This window comes from Podarcis erhardii (assembly GCF_964252035.2).
Source record: "Podarcis erhardii genome assembly, chromosome: 14".
Lineage (NCBI taxonomy): Eukaryota > Metazoa > Chordata > Lepidosauria > Squamata > Lacertidae > Podarcis > Podarcis erhardii.
Window position 1 is genome coordinate 52700050 of NC_138503.1, and position 17173 is coordinate 52717222.

A 17173-nucleotide genomic window follows, 5' to 3' on the forward strand; every position below is an offset into this window, starting at 1 on the left:
TGGGAAAGAATCTCAAGTGGATCCCAGTAGGAATCCCCGTCCCTTACACACAGAGCCATGCATGTAGAGGGCATGGATGGTGCCGTTTGCTGAGAGAATCCAAGCAGATGCTTATAATCAACCAGCTGAACGAGTGTTTGAATGCACTAATAGCTGAATATGCCGTTGTATCAATCCTGTACATGCTTGACTTGACATTACAGTTGAAGGGGAACAGAGCAAGAAATGAAACAGATCGAAACAGTTTGCTCTTGATAGCATGTGTACTTACTCTAATAACTTTATGGACTGGTTTCCTCGTAATGTTTTGTGTTTCCCCCTTAAGGCTTTTGTTTTGATTCAGTGCTTACTTTAATTTCTTCTCCAACATTTGCACTCCTCGCGGCTTCCTACACATGACAGTGTCTTTCTCGCCCGACCCTTGCTTACTCCAGCCTATTTTATCCCATCTGAATCTTGCTGCGCCTTTTCGTTCTGCTTTCTGCATGTGTACAGAAACTGGAAAAGGTCAGAGCACACCCCTTTGGCACCTCCCTTGATGTGATCTCTTTTCCAAAGCTTTAAAATAGTTAAATAAAGTGCTGTAGCATTTGTTAAATTGGGCCTAGATTTCACATTGTGCCTTGTGAGATACACATACCTGGGCAGGCTACATAACATTTGCAAAGGGTAAAACTAAATAGATTCAAAATTGAGTCTCTCTCTCTCTCTCTCTCTTTCTGGTTGCTATACGAGCTGAGCGTAGTTAATGATCTCTGAAGATTGACTCTTTTTAATGTGAATGCCTAACAGCACCCAGCTGGTACAATGTTCATCTAATGTTCCTGTTAACATGTTGCAGATTCCAAACAGATCAAAGAATGGGATGAATCCTTTCACTCTTCTCTAGATCAACTGCCAATTTCTTACATAGAATGTAGAGCTGGTATTTTTAAATACAAGTCATGCTGAAGCAAGAAAATATCCAGGTTTCAGAAGAGGTTTGGGCAGGATCTAAGTTACTTGTGCAATAAATGTGCATTTGTTTAAAATTGGAGCCTATCCCTTTCTTATAGATTGGGTGGATGGGTGTCAGTTGCTCATTCCAGTTTAGTCCCTGTACTGAACATTTGTGTTTGCTTGGTCTTGGCCTAAAAAGTGGGGCAGGAATTATATAAATAAATAGCAGCAATTTAAACAAAAGCTATATATGATTATGAGTTTGGGGAAGGTCAGTCTGGATGATATCTTTGCATCCCTTCCAGGCCTGTGATTCTGTATCCAGTAAAGGCTAGAATCTAGTAGAGGAGGCTGCAGAACCTGCCAAACCAGTTAAGGAGATGGCTTTGGCTGGCCAGTTGAGCGCCCTCATCTGCATCCCAAAGAATGAGCTAGGTTGCAAGAGCTACAACTAAATGATGTTGCTCTCCAGGAAAGTGGGGGTTAGACATTTCCCTCCACTCTCCTCACCTGGCTGGATGCCACATGATTCTTGTTAAAAGAACAATAGCCAGAGTTGTGTGTCTGTGCGTATGTGGAATGATGCTAGAAGCTGGAGAACAGAGAAAATCCTAATGGGGAAGCAAAAATCTGTTTCAGTGTTAATGCTGTGGGCCCCCGCATCCTATGCTCAGGTTGCATATATGCGTAAATAAAACCATATATCCTAAAGACGCCACAGTCTTCATTGACCTTCGTTCCAAGGAAACCAAACTCTGGGAAAAACACTTGGAACCCCTGGAGTCTCTAAGCACTCGGAGATTGGGGTGACGTGTAACAATATAAGGGCAACATTAGAAACATTTGCACTTTTCTTAAGGGTTTTTTAGTTTTTTATTCTATGAGAGCTACGTTGGGGCTTTTGATCTTTTCATAATTATTTGTTTTTGGTCATTAAGGGCAGAGTCGTTTATGCATGTTTGAAAATGAACCATATACCCATCTCTGTTTTGATTCTGGTTGTTCTCGCCTCGTAACCCTTCCTGGCTCCCACATGTGGTTCAGGTGCTCTGGCAAAGCAACAACCCACTTTAGGTCCTTGATTTTACAGAGCCAAGTTTGAAAATCTATATTGCTCTTCTAATCTCTCATCTGTGCATTTCCTAGTTCCAAAATGGGCCTCAGCCACTGGGCTTGCTCTCAACTCTTGTCTGCTGCAATTTGAGTATCAATGAAACATGGTCTTCTCCTCTGGCGCCTCTGAAGCAGCAAAGTATATGAGACGTGACTCACAATGACACTTTGACTGGGGAAACAAAAGAAGCATCCATTTTCTCATTCAGCTGCCACAAATTATCCTCTTTCCTCCAGGGTGGTGGTGGGGAAAGACAATGACATATAGGGAGAGGACTGGATATCTGCAAAAGCATCACTAGCCCCACTGCACACAATTACCACCATCTGTATCCCAATTAAGCTACAAAGCCTGCATGAGAATACATAGTATGGATGAAATTGGCTCTACAAAGTACATTCCAAATCCTCTTTTATTACCTCTCGCCTTGCCTCAGTCATCGATGCTACTCTTCAACAGGAGATGCATGCTGTCCATCCAGCCTTTCCTTTCACTAGCATCCTTCTGCAGTTCTCCATCCATGGAGGATGCTCTCTTTCCCTTTCTTTCATTGCAATTGAAATTTGGCGAATCTCCAAACTGCAGCAGGGATATCAAGTTCCACGGAGGGGATGGGCATCAGTTTCATGTTTCTGCAGAACTCTGGAGTTCAAAGGACAGTCAGAGGGCTAGCAGATGTCTGTCACAGTCAAGACCAGCTGCTTCTGTTTGGGGTTTATTTGGCTGCCGTTCTCCATGCTCCCCACCATGTAACTTGATGGAGCATTTAACTGTTCTCTCTATGAGCAAAACCATCCCTGCCATCCCAGATAGAAATTGATTTTGGAGCTCAACAGCTGGACTGGGTTTGTCATGAGCTGCAGAAGAAAGCGAGGCTGGCATGTTGGCAGGTGTTTGCAGAATGAGCTTGAGCAGTTGGTGCATCCTCCAACTAGTAGCCCATGAGGTGTTGCTGGATGCTACGCTGATGCAGATACTTGGACTCATAGAATAGTAGGATTGTAGAGGTGGAAGGGACTCCAAGGGTCATTGAGTCCAACCCTCCCACAAGGTAGGAACCACAGCTATAGAATCCCTGACAGATGGCCATCCAACCTCTGTTTAAAAACCTCCAGCTTGCTCCATCTCCCATGTGACAGGGTCCTCCCAGTCACTATTCCTCCTAAGGCTTAGTTTCCAGACCATTGACCATCTTGGTCGCCCTCCTCTGCATACATTCCAGCTTCTCAACGTCCTCCTTAAACTGAAGAGTGCAGAACTGGATGCAGGACTCTCAAGGTAATGAGTCCAGTGAGAACTATTGGAAAGGCTTCTACAGAGGCTGGGTAATTTCTTACCCCTCACCTGTCTCCAGCTATTCTCTCATGCCCCTGGGCATCTTCTCATTGGTGTATGATGCAGCCCCCCCCCACCCCCGAATATAAGCCAGTCTGGGTCTGGTCAGTACCTTGTTGGAAGATTCCCTGCGAGCTTTACATGCACTGCCTTCATCACCATGGTGGAAGAAAGCTCGAGTGCTGAGCAAGCAAATTAAATACCCCAATACACACACCACTGCCTGCTTCAGCCACTCTGCTTGATTGTCCCTCAGACTGTGTGATGAGAACTGTGGGTCTTTCTACTGAAAGAACTCTGAAAAAGTACATTGGGCACCAGAATCTTGTCTGTGTTTAGGGCCTCTTGCCTAGGCACCTGTTATTTGAAGGGCTGCTGAGATCCCCTGCTCAGTCCCTTCTCTGGGGGTTTGAGGTAAGGAGAGGCTGATATATTTCCTCGAGCATCCTTGCCTTGTCAAAATCTGCTCTGTGTGTGTATGTGTCTACTTTTGTTTGGTATCGGTGGCATTTTCACAGCGCATCAATATGCTCGAGGAAGATGAAACTGTTCTTGTATCTCGCTCTTTTAAAGAATGAAATGTGAAACAAATTTCATGGTGGATTATCACTCAGAAGGGCTTTTCCATTCATCACCAAGCCAGTAATTTCCCAGATAATACACTGCATTGGGCGGGCAGTTGGAGGAGGGTGTGTGTGTTCTAAAGCTCAGCTGGTAAACACTAAAAGAAGCAAATTCCATTGTTTTGCATTCAAATAAATAAGTAATTAGGATGTACTAATAGTCTTGGCTCTTTCCCTCTACTAAAAGACTGGGGAAAGTAACCTCTCCATGTTCTTCTTGTCATTGTTCTGCGTTCAGGCTATCAAATCGCCTACCGTCTGGCAACCAGCAGCCCAAACAAGTTCACTACTGTTGAAGTTGGCTCCACCGTCAGGCAGTTTGTGGCGACAGATCTCCTCCCTGAGTCAGCATACATCTTCCGAGCGTCTGCCAAGACCCGGCAGGGCTGGGGGGAGCCTCTGGAAGCCACAGTCATCACGACGGAAAAGAGAGGTAATGGCAGCAGCTGCGGGGGAGGGGGTGCAGTCATGACACTCTGTTTCCTGTAGTTGTCCAATGATCCTCACCAACTCAGGGAACAACCATTGATGCTCCTGCAGGTGATCTCACTGATCAATCTGGGATAGAAGGGTTAAGAGGTTTCAGGAAGTAACCTGGACCTCTGTGGCTCAACCCATTCCATGCACTTAACCTTGCAGGGTTGTCTTTTAGAGGGTCAGCTTATTTGCAAGTAGGTCATGCTGGAGATATACGGTGCCTTTTGTAATAAAACCATTTGTTTGCAAACAATCAGTGAGCAGATGGGGACTAAGCCCCCCTTGCAGGCAATATTGACAGCACACAGCACTATAACATGCCAAATGGAGGGGCAGGGAGGGGTACGTACTTCAAATCCTATATAGCACCAATTAAGTCCGATGGCCCACCAGTTCCTAACCGCGTCTGCTGCCACATCTGCTGCAACCTCCAAGCCCTGTGCGATCCTGGTGAAATGCCCTGAAATTTTGGGCATTTTCAACCATCTGCATCTGTCAGGCATCTCTGAATGAGCAGTATCCCGTTCTCTTTAAGCCTATCCATGTGTGCATCCCTTTCCTCCCCACTTCCCCAAATAGACACTCTTCCATAGAACAGAAAGGAGAATACTCTTGTTCTGGAAAGCATCTTTCCCCGCTTTCCTTCCCTGTCCAAGATAAAGCTAATTTAACAAAACTATGTGAGAGACACTGCTGTGTGCCTAATAGCTGCATCACATAATTTCCTTCTCTCTTGTAGCAATAACAATGGGCCCCATTACTGTTAAGCACTTAGGGTTCTCTGAATACAAGAGCCGCTGTATAAAATACAGCCTTCCCCCCCCCCCAATGTATGGCCTTGTGTCCTGCCTACATCACACCCTGCTGAGCAATCAGAGAGAAAAGTAGTTAGGTTCCTAAGAACTGGATGGCGTAAAAACACAAATTGACCGTGCATGTACTAAAATTAGGGGGCAACTACGCGCGAGGTTTGCTGTACAGCTATGCATTTAAGTGCAGGGAGGGTACTTGGAAATAAAACTCGTAAGTTTTTACTTCGCACCTCCCCAGCAGTGTCCATATAGAAGCATTTGTGCCCCACTTTTCAGCTAAAAGGGCTCCCAGTTGCTTACTTGCAATAAATTAAAACAAGACAGCCCTGCCCACAGGCTTACAATCTTAAACAAAACGCAACATGCAAGGGGAAAGAGACAGGGAGGGGAGAGGAAGAAAGCAAACTCAGGCACCACTACTTTAATAGTAGCACTTGTAATGACCAGGTGGCACAGAAACAGTTCAGGGGCAGGGGGCGCCTGAGAGAGCAAGGCTGATGAACGAGCCCTGCTTCTCATCTCTCCCACGGAGGCAGCTGGGTGGAATAGGTTCTGCCAGGTGACAGCTGAGGGGAGAGTAGGTCTGATGGAGCTGGTCTTTCATTAGAATGGCAAATGGCCTAATATCTAAAGGCAAGCACAGGCACGAGATGAGGATGAGCCAGGGAGGCACAGTTGACGGAGGATCTCGGAAATAGGTTTGCAGGATAAACCAGCATCTTTCCATACCGTGCGGTGTGGCTCTTGTTTTACTGTCACATTTGAGCAAAACTGGAAAGGATGTGGGTCACAGTCCTGCCACGCAAAATGGCAATTGTGCATCCAGTCCCTTTTTCTTCTCTGTGTCATGTTTTGTAAGGTGATGACAACATAAAAGCGTTTATTTCCCCTTCCCCTGTTCCATATTCTAGGGTGCTGCTGGGGCTGGGCTGTGCGTATGATGTGACCACATCCTGCCCTGCTTTCCCCTTGCGGGGAATGAGAAACTGGACGTGGGGTTGGTGTTTCTGGCGACAACCCTATGATCAGCATCTCACTTTTTCCACCCTAAAATTGGGGTGGAGCACTTGGGAGTTGGACACTCCAAAATTTAAATTTCATTCACATTGGACTGGGAATTGGGCACCTCTGTAATCCTTTAAGCTCCTTTAGGAACCTATGTGTCAATCGGTTATGTAGAAATACAAAGCATGTCCTGAGCTCCTTATAGCCCAGTGCACTTGTTAAGACCAAAGCAGCCCTGGATTTCTATAATCCTATGGATTTCAGTGTTACAGAGATGCCCTTTAGGCTTTCGATGCAGCGTGCCTGGAGTGGAGCTGCGAGATTCTGCATGGCAATCCCTGCTGCTAACAAGAAATCACTTTTTCTTGCCCTGTTTGAAGGAGGGACAATAGAAAGACTTTGTGCCCTTAAAAAACAACAACACCGAAGGGGGACTGCAGGTCATGAGCTGAGCATACACTTGGCATTCAGGATCTCCCAGCTTCAGTGCCTTTCAGGCACTCTCTGCTTGGTTGGGGGTTATTGTTGGCCTCACCTGCCAGAAATAATTGTTCTTGGGATTGCCTAAACTCCTGTGGGCTGGTACCATTTCCTACTAGCAGCTTTGGAGCTTATGGGGCAGTGTGGGAGGTTTTTGAAATCATTGCGAAGAAAAGGACTGGAACTTTTGCTTTGCTTGATCTGGAAGTTACAGTGAGTTCAGGATGCTGCAGCACGATTGCTGACGGGAGTGAGGCATTATCAGCATATAACACCTGGTCTCAGAGATCTGCTCTGGTGGCTTAATTGCTTCTGGTCCAAATTATATGCTATTAGCATATAAAGTCCTTAACAACCTGGGACCTGTTTACCTACAAGATCACCTTCCCCCATCTATGCCCACTCAACCACTTTGATTAGTGGAGTTGGCACTTTTACAGGTGCCACATAAGACCCCCCACATTATTTCAAAGAACTAGATTATTTAGTGTGGCAGCACCAGCACTTTGGAACTCCCTGCCAGTTGATATCAGGCAGGTGCCTTCATGGAATTCTTTTCTTAGACAAGCCTACCCAGAAGCTCAGGACGTGGGTGGCACTGTGGGTTAAACCACAGAGTCTAGGACTTGCTGATCAGAAGGTCGGCAGTTCGAATCCCTGTGATGGGGTGAGCTCCCATTGCTCTGTCCCAGCTCCTGCCAACCTAGCAGTTCGAAAGCACGCCAAAGGGCAAGTAGATAAATAGGTACTGCTCCGGCAGGAAGGTAAACGGCATTTCCGTGCGCTGCTCTGGTTGGCCAGATGCGGCTTAGTCATGCTGGCCACAAGACCTGGAAGCTGTATGCCGGCTCCCTCGGCCAATAAAGCAAGATGAGCGCCCCAACCCCAGAGTCGGTCACGACTGGACCTAATGGTCAGGGGTCCCTTTACCTTTACCTTTTTACCCAGAAGTTTAGAAAGTTTGCATGCATTTTAATTTACTTTAGTCTGTTCTATTGTGGTTTAAACTTTCTGTATGTTTTAAACTATGGTTGGTTGCAAATTTTTTAGCGATAAATTTTATTGTTTTATCATTTTTGCGAACCGCTTTGAAGGGTTTTTTTCCTACCATCAAAGAGTATATAAATTTCATGAGGGAGAGAGAGAGAATACGAGATGCAGCCGTGCTTCCTGCTTTAAGGTACACACATGAGAAGAGAGAATCCAACCCCCTGGGGGACCAGCAAACATTTGCTTCCTCCAAAAGAATAACCCTGAGCACTTAAGCGCCAACCTTTGTATCGCCCTGTAAGGCTCCCGCCATCAGTGCCGAGGACTCTCTGAAGCTGATGGCTTTCTATTCTTCTGGCATCGTCTGCTGATAGAGGGCTGCTGAGAGGTGCTGAGCCATAAAGCAAACGTTCCCAGGGAGGCAGGGCAAGAGAGGGACTCAGGAGACAAACTCTTCTTTGTGGGAAGTGGCTGGAGGTTCCCAAACTGCTGTACGTCCCTCTTTGTGGAATCGGGAGCCAATGGGGTGGGATGAAACGAGTTGTTTAGAGGCGAGCCGTCGTGGCTTCGCTGATCAATGCCTGCTTTATTACATGCCACACATTTTAATCAGAATCGATAAGCTCCATGATAAACAATTAAACAATTATTCCTCACTCTATTGAGTTTTTCGGTTGAAATCAATGGGTGCTGCTTTGGAGAGACAGTTCCAGGGTGAGAGCGCTCTAGTATGGCATCCCTTCATCGTGTGAGAGGGTCAACCGTTCACTGCCTCCAGAGATTTCCCGGCTGCTTGTGAGAGGCTGGCTTACTTAACGCTGGCGCTTCAGAGTGATTAAGTGCAGGGGCTCAAGAAGAGTCCCTGCCTGCTTCGCTCATCGGGCTTGCCCTGAACTGCTGTATGGCGCTGCAGGGATATTGGCGCATGTGTGTGCAACACAACCATGTGGGAAGTGTCCATTTTGCTAGGGGAGGCAAATCTCCTCAGCTTAATGCTATCTATTCCAGGGCGGCAAATGAGCTGCCCTCCAGGGATCCTGCAGGACTCCCATCCAGTGGTGTAGGAAGAGGGTGCTGTGGGGCGGTCCCCCACCCCACCCCGGGTGCCACCACTGAAGGGGGGGTGACAAACTGGAAAAAAAGTAAGTACAGTCATACCTCTTGTTACGTTTGCTTCAGGTTAAATCTTTTTAGGTTGTGTCCTGTGGCGACCCGGAAGTACCAGAAAGGGTTACTTCCGGGTTTTGCTGCTCACACATGTGCAGACGCTCAAAATGATGTCATGCACATGCGCAGAAGTGGCGAATCATGACCCGTGCATGCGCAGACTTGCAGACGCGGGTTGCGTTCTGCTCATGTTGCGAATGGGGCTCCGGAACAGATCTTGTTCTCAACCAGAGGTACCACTGTATTTTAAAAATAAACTTATTGAAGCTCCTCTCCGAGAAGTGGGTGGGGCTTTCCAGGTCCCGCATGCCACCCTCCTTCCCTTAGGACCTTCACCCCACCCCCAACCCAGCTGGCCAATCAGCTGCGGGCTGCAGGCGGGGCGAAGGCAAGGAAAGGGCTGAGGCCAACTTCCTGATGCTGCCGAGGCTGACGTCCTTAGCCCCCTGCCAGCAGCGGATGGGTTTTTTGGGCCATGGCAGCAGCCTGCCGAGGAAGCAGTGGCCTGTGCGCAGAGGGCAAGGCCACAGTGGCCACCAACAATTGTTGGGTTCTGCCTTGGATGACCTCCTGGGCCGCTAAGCCAAAGCTGCTTATGCTCACAATGTTCAGTAAATGAACCAGAAAATAACACTTGTGACTGTATCTTATTTTTCCTTCTTTTAATAATTTGAATGTGGGGCAGGGGGGTGACAAGAAATTTTTGGCACCGAGTACCACGTGACCTTGCTAGACGTCTTCTCCCATCGTTCCTGACCATTGGCCGTGCTGGCTAGGACTGAGGGGAGCAGTTCAAGAGCACGGCATTGACTCCCCAGGGTTTACTCGGAGGGCTATGGCTCCTTGCTGTCTTGGGCAGTGGATCATTCCCCAAATCTGTTCTTTGGAGTTGCCTGGGAACAAACAAGGGATGTTGCAGATAATCGTAGTTCATAAAAATGCCCTGTTTGATTACTTGAACATTTCTTTTCCGCCAGGCCTTTGGCTTCAAATTATCTGTGGCCTCCTTGAGTGGGTGGGATGCTTTAACCCTGCCCTTTAAAAATATGAATGTGCTTTAGATTTTCCCTTTTTTAAAAATATTTTTGTTGAATTTTATCCATATAACCCAAATAACAGAATAGAGCATCATGAGTCAAACACACAAAAACTGAACTGAACCAAGGCTGGCATGGGATGTTATATTCATAAGAAGAAATAATAGCTCACATTCTTAGAACACGAGGGGGGAGTGGTGTTAGGGCTGGAATAATGTTGTGATTGGCATAAAAACAGAATGAACACGGTACGGAGAAAAGTTATCTTGATCGAGGCTTTCTGTTAGCTGAATCTGGCCTTTTACAAGTGTGGGCGTCTGTTCCTTCCTCTCCATCTCACCTGCATCACCTTTGGCAAACTGGGGCATCACCTCAGCGCTTGCAGAAAACACATTGAACTTGGCAGGGTGTAGGATCTAAGTGCTAGACTGGAGCATGACGCCAGTGACGACTGGGGGAGGGAGGGAGAATTGGAACAGAGGGCAAGAACCTGGGTGGAAGTATCTATGCAGGATGGAAAATTGGAGCAGAGTTCAATAAGGAAATTTCAGTCTCATGCAGCCTCTGTTCAAGCCATGGCTATGGGCTTTCTCAAGCAAAGTTCTCCACAACCATTTCATCTCAGCCTTGCATTGATTCTACCTGTGGAAACCACAGGTGTTCTCTGGCCTTGGTGACCCTTGTGAAGCTTCCTTTTTGCTTTCACTTTCTTCGAGGCCCAGAGAAGCAAGGGCTGTTCAACAGGGAGCAGAATTGCCTCTTTTTAAAAATCATTTTTATTTGATTTTGCAAATTTATATTTGTAAAAATCCAAATATAAATCCATATACAGAGATTCCTCTGAATCTTGCAACTCCCCCCCCCCCATCCCCTCCATGGGGTCCCATTTTGAACATTTACAACTGCATATTCCTCAATATAACTTTTATATCAGTCCATAATGTCCATGGTATTTGTTAAACTACAAGTGAAATCAAAATCCTGCCAGTGTTTCCATCTGCTTACAGTGGTCTCCTAAATAACTTAGAAATTTTCCCCATTCTTTTATAAAGTTTTTGTCCTCTTGGTTTCTGAGTTTTCCAGTCAGTTTTGCCATTTTGGCATAGTCCCATCAGCTTGGTTTGCCATTTCTCTCTTGTCTTCTTTCCATCTCTGTGCTAGTAACATCCGGGTAGCTGTTGTTCCATACATAAAAAGTATTTTCTGCTCCTTTGGAATGTTGGTGCCTATAATTCCTAATAAAAAAGCTTCTGCTTGTTGTTTTTTTAACAAAGGTTGTTTTAAACATTTTTTTCACTTCATTATATATCATCTCCAAAGCTTTCATTACCATACAAGTCTTCCACATATGATAAAAGGTACCTTCTCTTTCTTTACATTTCCAGCAGATATTTGTACTTGTCCTATACATTTTTTGCTAACTTACTGGGAGTCAAATACCACCGGTACATCATTTTCATATATTTTTCTTTCAGTGTACAACATGCCGTATTGCCTCTTTTAGCATTGATGCAACAACATTTTAATGTATTTTTAATCTTTGTTGGAAGCCGCCCAGAGTGGCTGGGGAGACCCAGCCAGATGGGTGGGGTACAAATAATAAATTATTATAATATTATTATTAACATATGGAAGAACAAGTTGGGCTCAGTGTCGCTGCATTTGGGGATCTTCTGTTTATTGCCTACCATCTAAACTTTTTTCTAAGAATAACAACTTTTATATTTCATTCCAGAACGACCAGCTCCTCCCAGTGACCTGAAAGTCCCCCAGTCTGAAGTGACATCCCGAAGTTTGCAGCTACATTGGGTTCCTGGGAGTGATGGGTCTTCTCCGGTGCGCTACTTCACGGTGCAAACTAAGGAGCTTCCCGGCGGCGAGTGGCAAACATACTCTTCATCCATCAGCCATGAAGCTACTTCCTGCTCAATTGACAGGTACCACAGAGAAACTCACAGCCAGAAATGGCAGGAGATACAGCACACCTTGACCACAGGTAGCACCTTCTGACCTCGGAGGCCCAGAGAGACTCCTCCATCATTGTAGGAAGGGGGTCAATGGCATTGCTTCAGAATTTGAGGCACATTCAGCACACATGGCTTCCCCCAAATAACCCTGGTAGCTGTAGTTTGCTATTGGTGCTGCAAATGATAGCTTTGTGATGAACTTCAGTTCCTATGATTCTTTCAAGGAAGTCATGTGCATTGAATATACACATGTATGGTGTGGAACTGTCCATACTTGAAGACCTGACTTGCAAAGAGAGGATCAAGTGGCAACCCTCCATCTAGTTGCTCTAATGCAGGCCTGCTAAAGTGAATGCAGTGGTTCTGGGAGTGAATAGGTTTTGGGTTGTGGCTCTGGGAATTCATCCAGAATAAAGTAATAGGTTATTGATTACGTTTGTACATATGGTTCTAGTCCTGGCACAAATCTGCAGTCCTGTGTCCCTCTTCCAACTCCACCTTGAAATCCCAGGTGCCCTTGAATGGTTTACAAGGACTCTGAGGTGGGTGGGTGTGATGGATGGCTATAGGATTGGGCAAATTTATGGAGGAGCGACCAGGCACACTGGGTATTCTCTGCCTCAAGCGTCAGAGGCAGCAATCTCTCTGAATACCAGTTGCTGGGAACTACAGGAGGGGAGAGGGCTCTTGTGGTTGGATCCTGCTTAAGGATTTCCCACAGGCATCTGATTGGCCACGGTGAGAACAGGATGCTGGATCAGATAGATGATTGGCCTGATCCATCATTTTGATCTTGCTTTCTTGTTCACATGGAACAGGATGCAGTAAAAGGGACAGAAGCTGGATTCTATGGCACTGTGTTAAGTGGTGTGCAGAGACATTGCTATCCTTCAGCCTTAGGTTGACTGCAGATATGCAATGTGTAATGCAATAGTTGTGACTGCTCCCCCACCCCAGCCTTAAAGAAAGTGCTACTGATTCTAGTCTACAGCAGTAATATTCTGACAAATCAATGTAGGTGAACAAGTTCCATGCAGATTTGTGCTTTGCCTTGGTGGGGGTGTGGTAGCATTATGGCTACTTGCAAAGATCCACCCTGTTCTCCCTCCAGTCTTGGTTTTTTTTTGGGGGGGGGAGCAGCAGCCCTCATTCTCAGTTGGACTCCATGTGGAAAGTCTTTATCAGAGGGGAGGGTGAAATTTTAAACCCAGACAAATTGTTTTCCAATTGTTTTAACATGAGATAATTGGCAAACGGCTGGCTTTTCCCCTCCTCCGCCTTCTCTCCTCCTTTCCTTGCCCAGCCCGTCAGCAATGCAGGAAAACCCAGACCTTTGCAAAGTCCCCTTTTTTGCAGCGATACTTGATATTCATTCCCCTCTGCTGCATTGAGATTCTGTCTCTGTGAGTTCCTTATCTTGTTTTCAGATGAAATGAGGGCAATTTTATCTGTATGGCCATACTGAGGAATAGAGAGATAACATCGCCCTGTTTAAACTGCGTTATCCAGCCTTCATTAGATTGTGCTGGAATTAAAATTCTTGAAGTGATTGCTTGCTGAAGCCACCCTGTACCTACAAGGAGACTTGCCACTTGCTGTTCATAACACACACACACACACACACACACACACACACACACACACACACACACACACAGCCCTCTGAAGGAAATGAGGCTCTTTTGAAAATCTTATTGGCATACCAGCAAAGGAAACTGGCTAATGGGATGCGGATCTTTGGCATCAAATTAGAAACTACCAGCTCACTGCAGTTTGAAAATGTTCAAGTGTGAGGAATTACTTTGTCGGGCAATCATTTTCACCATCAAAATAAAGGGCTGCAGGGCACAGGAGTGGTCTGTTTATTGAGCATTGATTCTGATGTGCTTACAGGGCTGTTACATGAAGCCATAGGCACCAATTCTATGGGACTGAGGACATCTGAGCCCCCCCCCCAAAAAAAACTATATTGGGACAAGAATCTTGAGGTGCCTGGCCTTGCCTGTATTGTTTTACTGGTACTGCTGTTGTGGGTTTGTCATGGATTTATATTCTTATACAGCCCAATGAATGTAGCGTCATGTACATCTGTGTGTGTGTGTGTGTGTGTGTGTGTGTGTGTGTGTGTGTGTGTGTTTGTGTGTGTGTGTGCAGATTCTGAGATTTGTTTACTACAAGTTTAATGCAAAATGTAGTTTTGGCCAGGGTAAAAAACCAAAACCATACAGTGGTGCCTCGCAAGACGAAAAGAATCTGTTCCGCGAGTCTCTTCGTCTAGCGGTTTTTTTGTCTTGCGAAGCAAGCCCATTGACAGCTTAGCGGATTAGCGCTATTAGTGGCTTTTAGCGGCTTTTAGCAGCTTATCGGCTTAGTGGATAAGCAGATAAGTGGCTTAGCGGCTTAGAAAAGGGGGGGGAACCCGCAGGAAAAGGGGGGGGAACCCGCGAGGAAACTCGCAAGACATTTTCGTCTTGCGAAGCAAGCCCATAGGGAATTCATTTTGCGAAGCACCTCCAAAACGGAAAACCCTTTCGTCTAGCGGGTTTTCCGTCTTGCGAGGCGTTTGTCTTGCGGGGCACCACTGTATTTGTATATGTATGAAGAACTGTGCTGCATTTGGATAAGTGGAATGGACGAGCCCAAAGAGGGAGAGGTGCACTTGGGCAGAGACAGAGGGAGAGATCTGTGTGATATGTTTGTGCATGAGTGAGTGACTGAGAAAGAAAGAGTGGCATTTGTGTGTTTGTGGTCTGTATGTGTGCAGCAGTGTGTGTGTGTGTGTGTGTGTGTGTGAGAGAGAGAGAGAGAGAGAGAGAGAGAGAGAGAGAGAGAGATGACCAACCTGTATGTTTTCTTTTGGTCTTGGTGAAGGCTCCCTGTTGTTATTAGACTACAACATCCTCATGGTGTATATATTGGGTGGCGGGGTGTGAATATTGTGTGATTTCCACAAGCAGGACCACCAGGACATAGCTGACTTCCCAGGGCAGGTCTGAGGTTTTCCAGGGGGAGCAGAAGTGACTATATTCTCTTTAGTTTTGTACTGTGCCACACAACCAATTTTTTTTATTGGTACACACAGCACTTCCTCAATATTCTCACTAGCCCAAAAAAGGTTGGGGACCCCTGTCCTGTTGTGAAAGAATTGATCAAATAGCAGCTATATCCTGCGGTCTAATAGGACAGCTGCCCCTTTCCCACTTCCCCATTCAATCCAGCGGAGAAATGTAACTTGCAGACCCACAGGTTGTTCTCCCTCTGCAATTTCCATGATTGCGGCAACTCTGGAGCATGCATGTGCATAGCAGCCAGTCTCCCGTCTTCATTTTTCTTTTTCTTCTTCTTCTTACCAAGATCCAAGGAGGGGCAAATGTGTCACCAGGTTCCTAAGAGCATTTTCCCTGCGGGGGCTGCTCAGAGCAATTTAGCGCGCACTGTCCATCACGCCTCTGTTTTATCCCACCACGTTTGAATATTCCGTCCCTGGTAATCTTATCTGCATTGCTCGTTGGCCCTCCAGGACCAAGCCCAGCAACTGGCTTCAACCGATTAATTAGCTAAGCCTATTACGCGGGACTCTGGACCCGAGCAGACCTTGTTAGCGACTCAAAGGGAGCCTCCCGCTGGCTATGCTGGAAGCTCTGCTGAAGTCACCTCAGCTGGAAGTCAGTCTTTGCATATCTTAAAGTCACTGAGTACACAGAAAGCCTGCAGGGAATCCCCTGTCACTGTCTGTGTTAAATAAGCTGAGTAACACTATTAGTTGGAAACGCAACCGCGATTAAAAAGCAGCACTCCTGGAGCACAGTCTCCTAGATTAGCCAAGATCCTTGTGGCTGGGAGCCCACATCATCTGTTCATCTGTTCTTCCATTTGCTCTGCTTGTCCTTGGATTAATCCACTGTTGTCTCCTGCAAGTGGAGCAAGGGCAGGTGTTATTTGACCATCACCGGGAAAGAAAGGTCATGTTGAGGTGCGTGAGGAGCCCTTGAGAAACAGGAACCCTGCAAAGGGGGTGTTTGGGTTTCAGCTCGTGCCTCTGAACTGGATCAGAAGAGCCTGGCTGCAGCTGGATCAGGCCAAAGGGAGCCCATCCAGTCCAGCATTCTCTTCCACACAGCAGTCAAACAGAAGCCCCAAAGGCAAGGAGGATTGGAGTATGAGTGCGGTGCTCTCCCCACCTGGGATGTTCTAAGGCATACTGCTTCCGACATAGAACGCAGCCATTGTGGCTGTTAGCCATCGATAGCCCTCTCCCTGAATTTGCCTCCACCCCCTTGTAAAGCAATCCAAATTGGTGGCCATCCCTGCTTCTCGGGGAAGCAAATTCCACCGTTTAACATGGTTCAATAGCGTGGCTTCAGGAAAAGGGAGACATATTGGGTAATACAAGCTGCTTGTACAATATTTGTTGTGGGGAGAGCTGCTTAAGGCAGCTGTGGATAGCCAGAGAGAAGCATTGATCCCCATTCTGTTAACCCTTTCCCATTTTGCAGACTCAACCCATTTACTTCCTACAAGCTGCGCCTGAAAGCAACCAACGATATTGGCGACAGTGACTTTGGAGCCGAGACGGAAGCAGTCACAACGCTGCAGGATGGTAAGGGTGCCCCAGCTCAAAACTGAGCATAGCTGTTTCTCTTTCAGAGTAACCCAGGGGATCCACCCCCAGTGCACTCGGTCCCAGCATTGCACCTCAGGATTAGGGGACAGGAAGATGCATAGGGCTAAAACTCACCGTTTGGGCGCTATTGACAGAGGCAGTAGCACAGTTTAGCCTCCTCAACAGTGAAGTGCCCTGCAGTGCCTTCAGATAATGAATCTTGCTGATTTAAACCCCGTTTGATTGTCTTCCAGGTTCTGTGCTAACGAACCATTATCTTTCCTGAAATTGAATAATTTAACAAGGAACATTAAAAATGAATGTAGAATTGAGCCTATGTTTGGAGAACTTTCTCCAATTGTTTTCACTCCAAATCCACTTTCCGGCTGCAGAAGTGCTAAATGGTTGAACGAGAGAGAGAGAGAGAGAGAGAGAGAGAGAGAGAGAGAGAGAGAGAGAGAGAGAGAGAGAGGAGGGTGTGCATGTCCAGCAAGCACAAACATTTTAGACTGCTGGTTTGTACAGGCAAAAAGCAATTTACAATTGCAAAGTGCTTCTCCCCCCACCCTTTTGTCTCGGATGAGTTTCAGGTGCTTTTTGTTCAACAATAATAAATGGAGTACA

At 46.4% G+C, this 17173-nt stretch overlaps 1 protein-coding gene across 6 annotated transcripts in view; it reads left to right on the forward strand.

Annotated features, from left to right (window-relative positions):
- SDK1 (sidekick cell adhesion molecule 1) overlaps nt 1-17173 on the forward strand; it is a 595311-nt gene that overhangs the window by 504562 nt on the left and 73576 nt on the right. For all 6 annotated transcript variants that reach the window (XM_081839463.1, XM_081839466.1, XM_081839467.1 and 3 more), the window contains exons 29-31: nt 4250-4444; nt 11715-11916; nt 16443-16546. In XM_081839463.1, coding sequence (XP_081695589.1) covers nt 4250-4444; nt 11715-11916; nt 16443-16546 — 501 coding nt within the window. The remainder of the gene's footprint in view (nt 1-4249; nt 4445-11714; nt 11917-16442; nt 16547-17173) is intronic.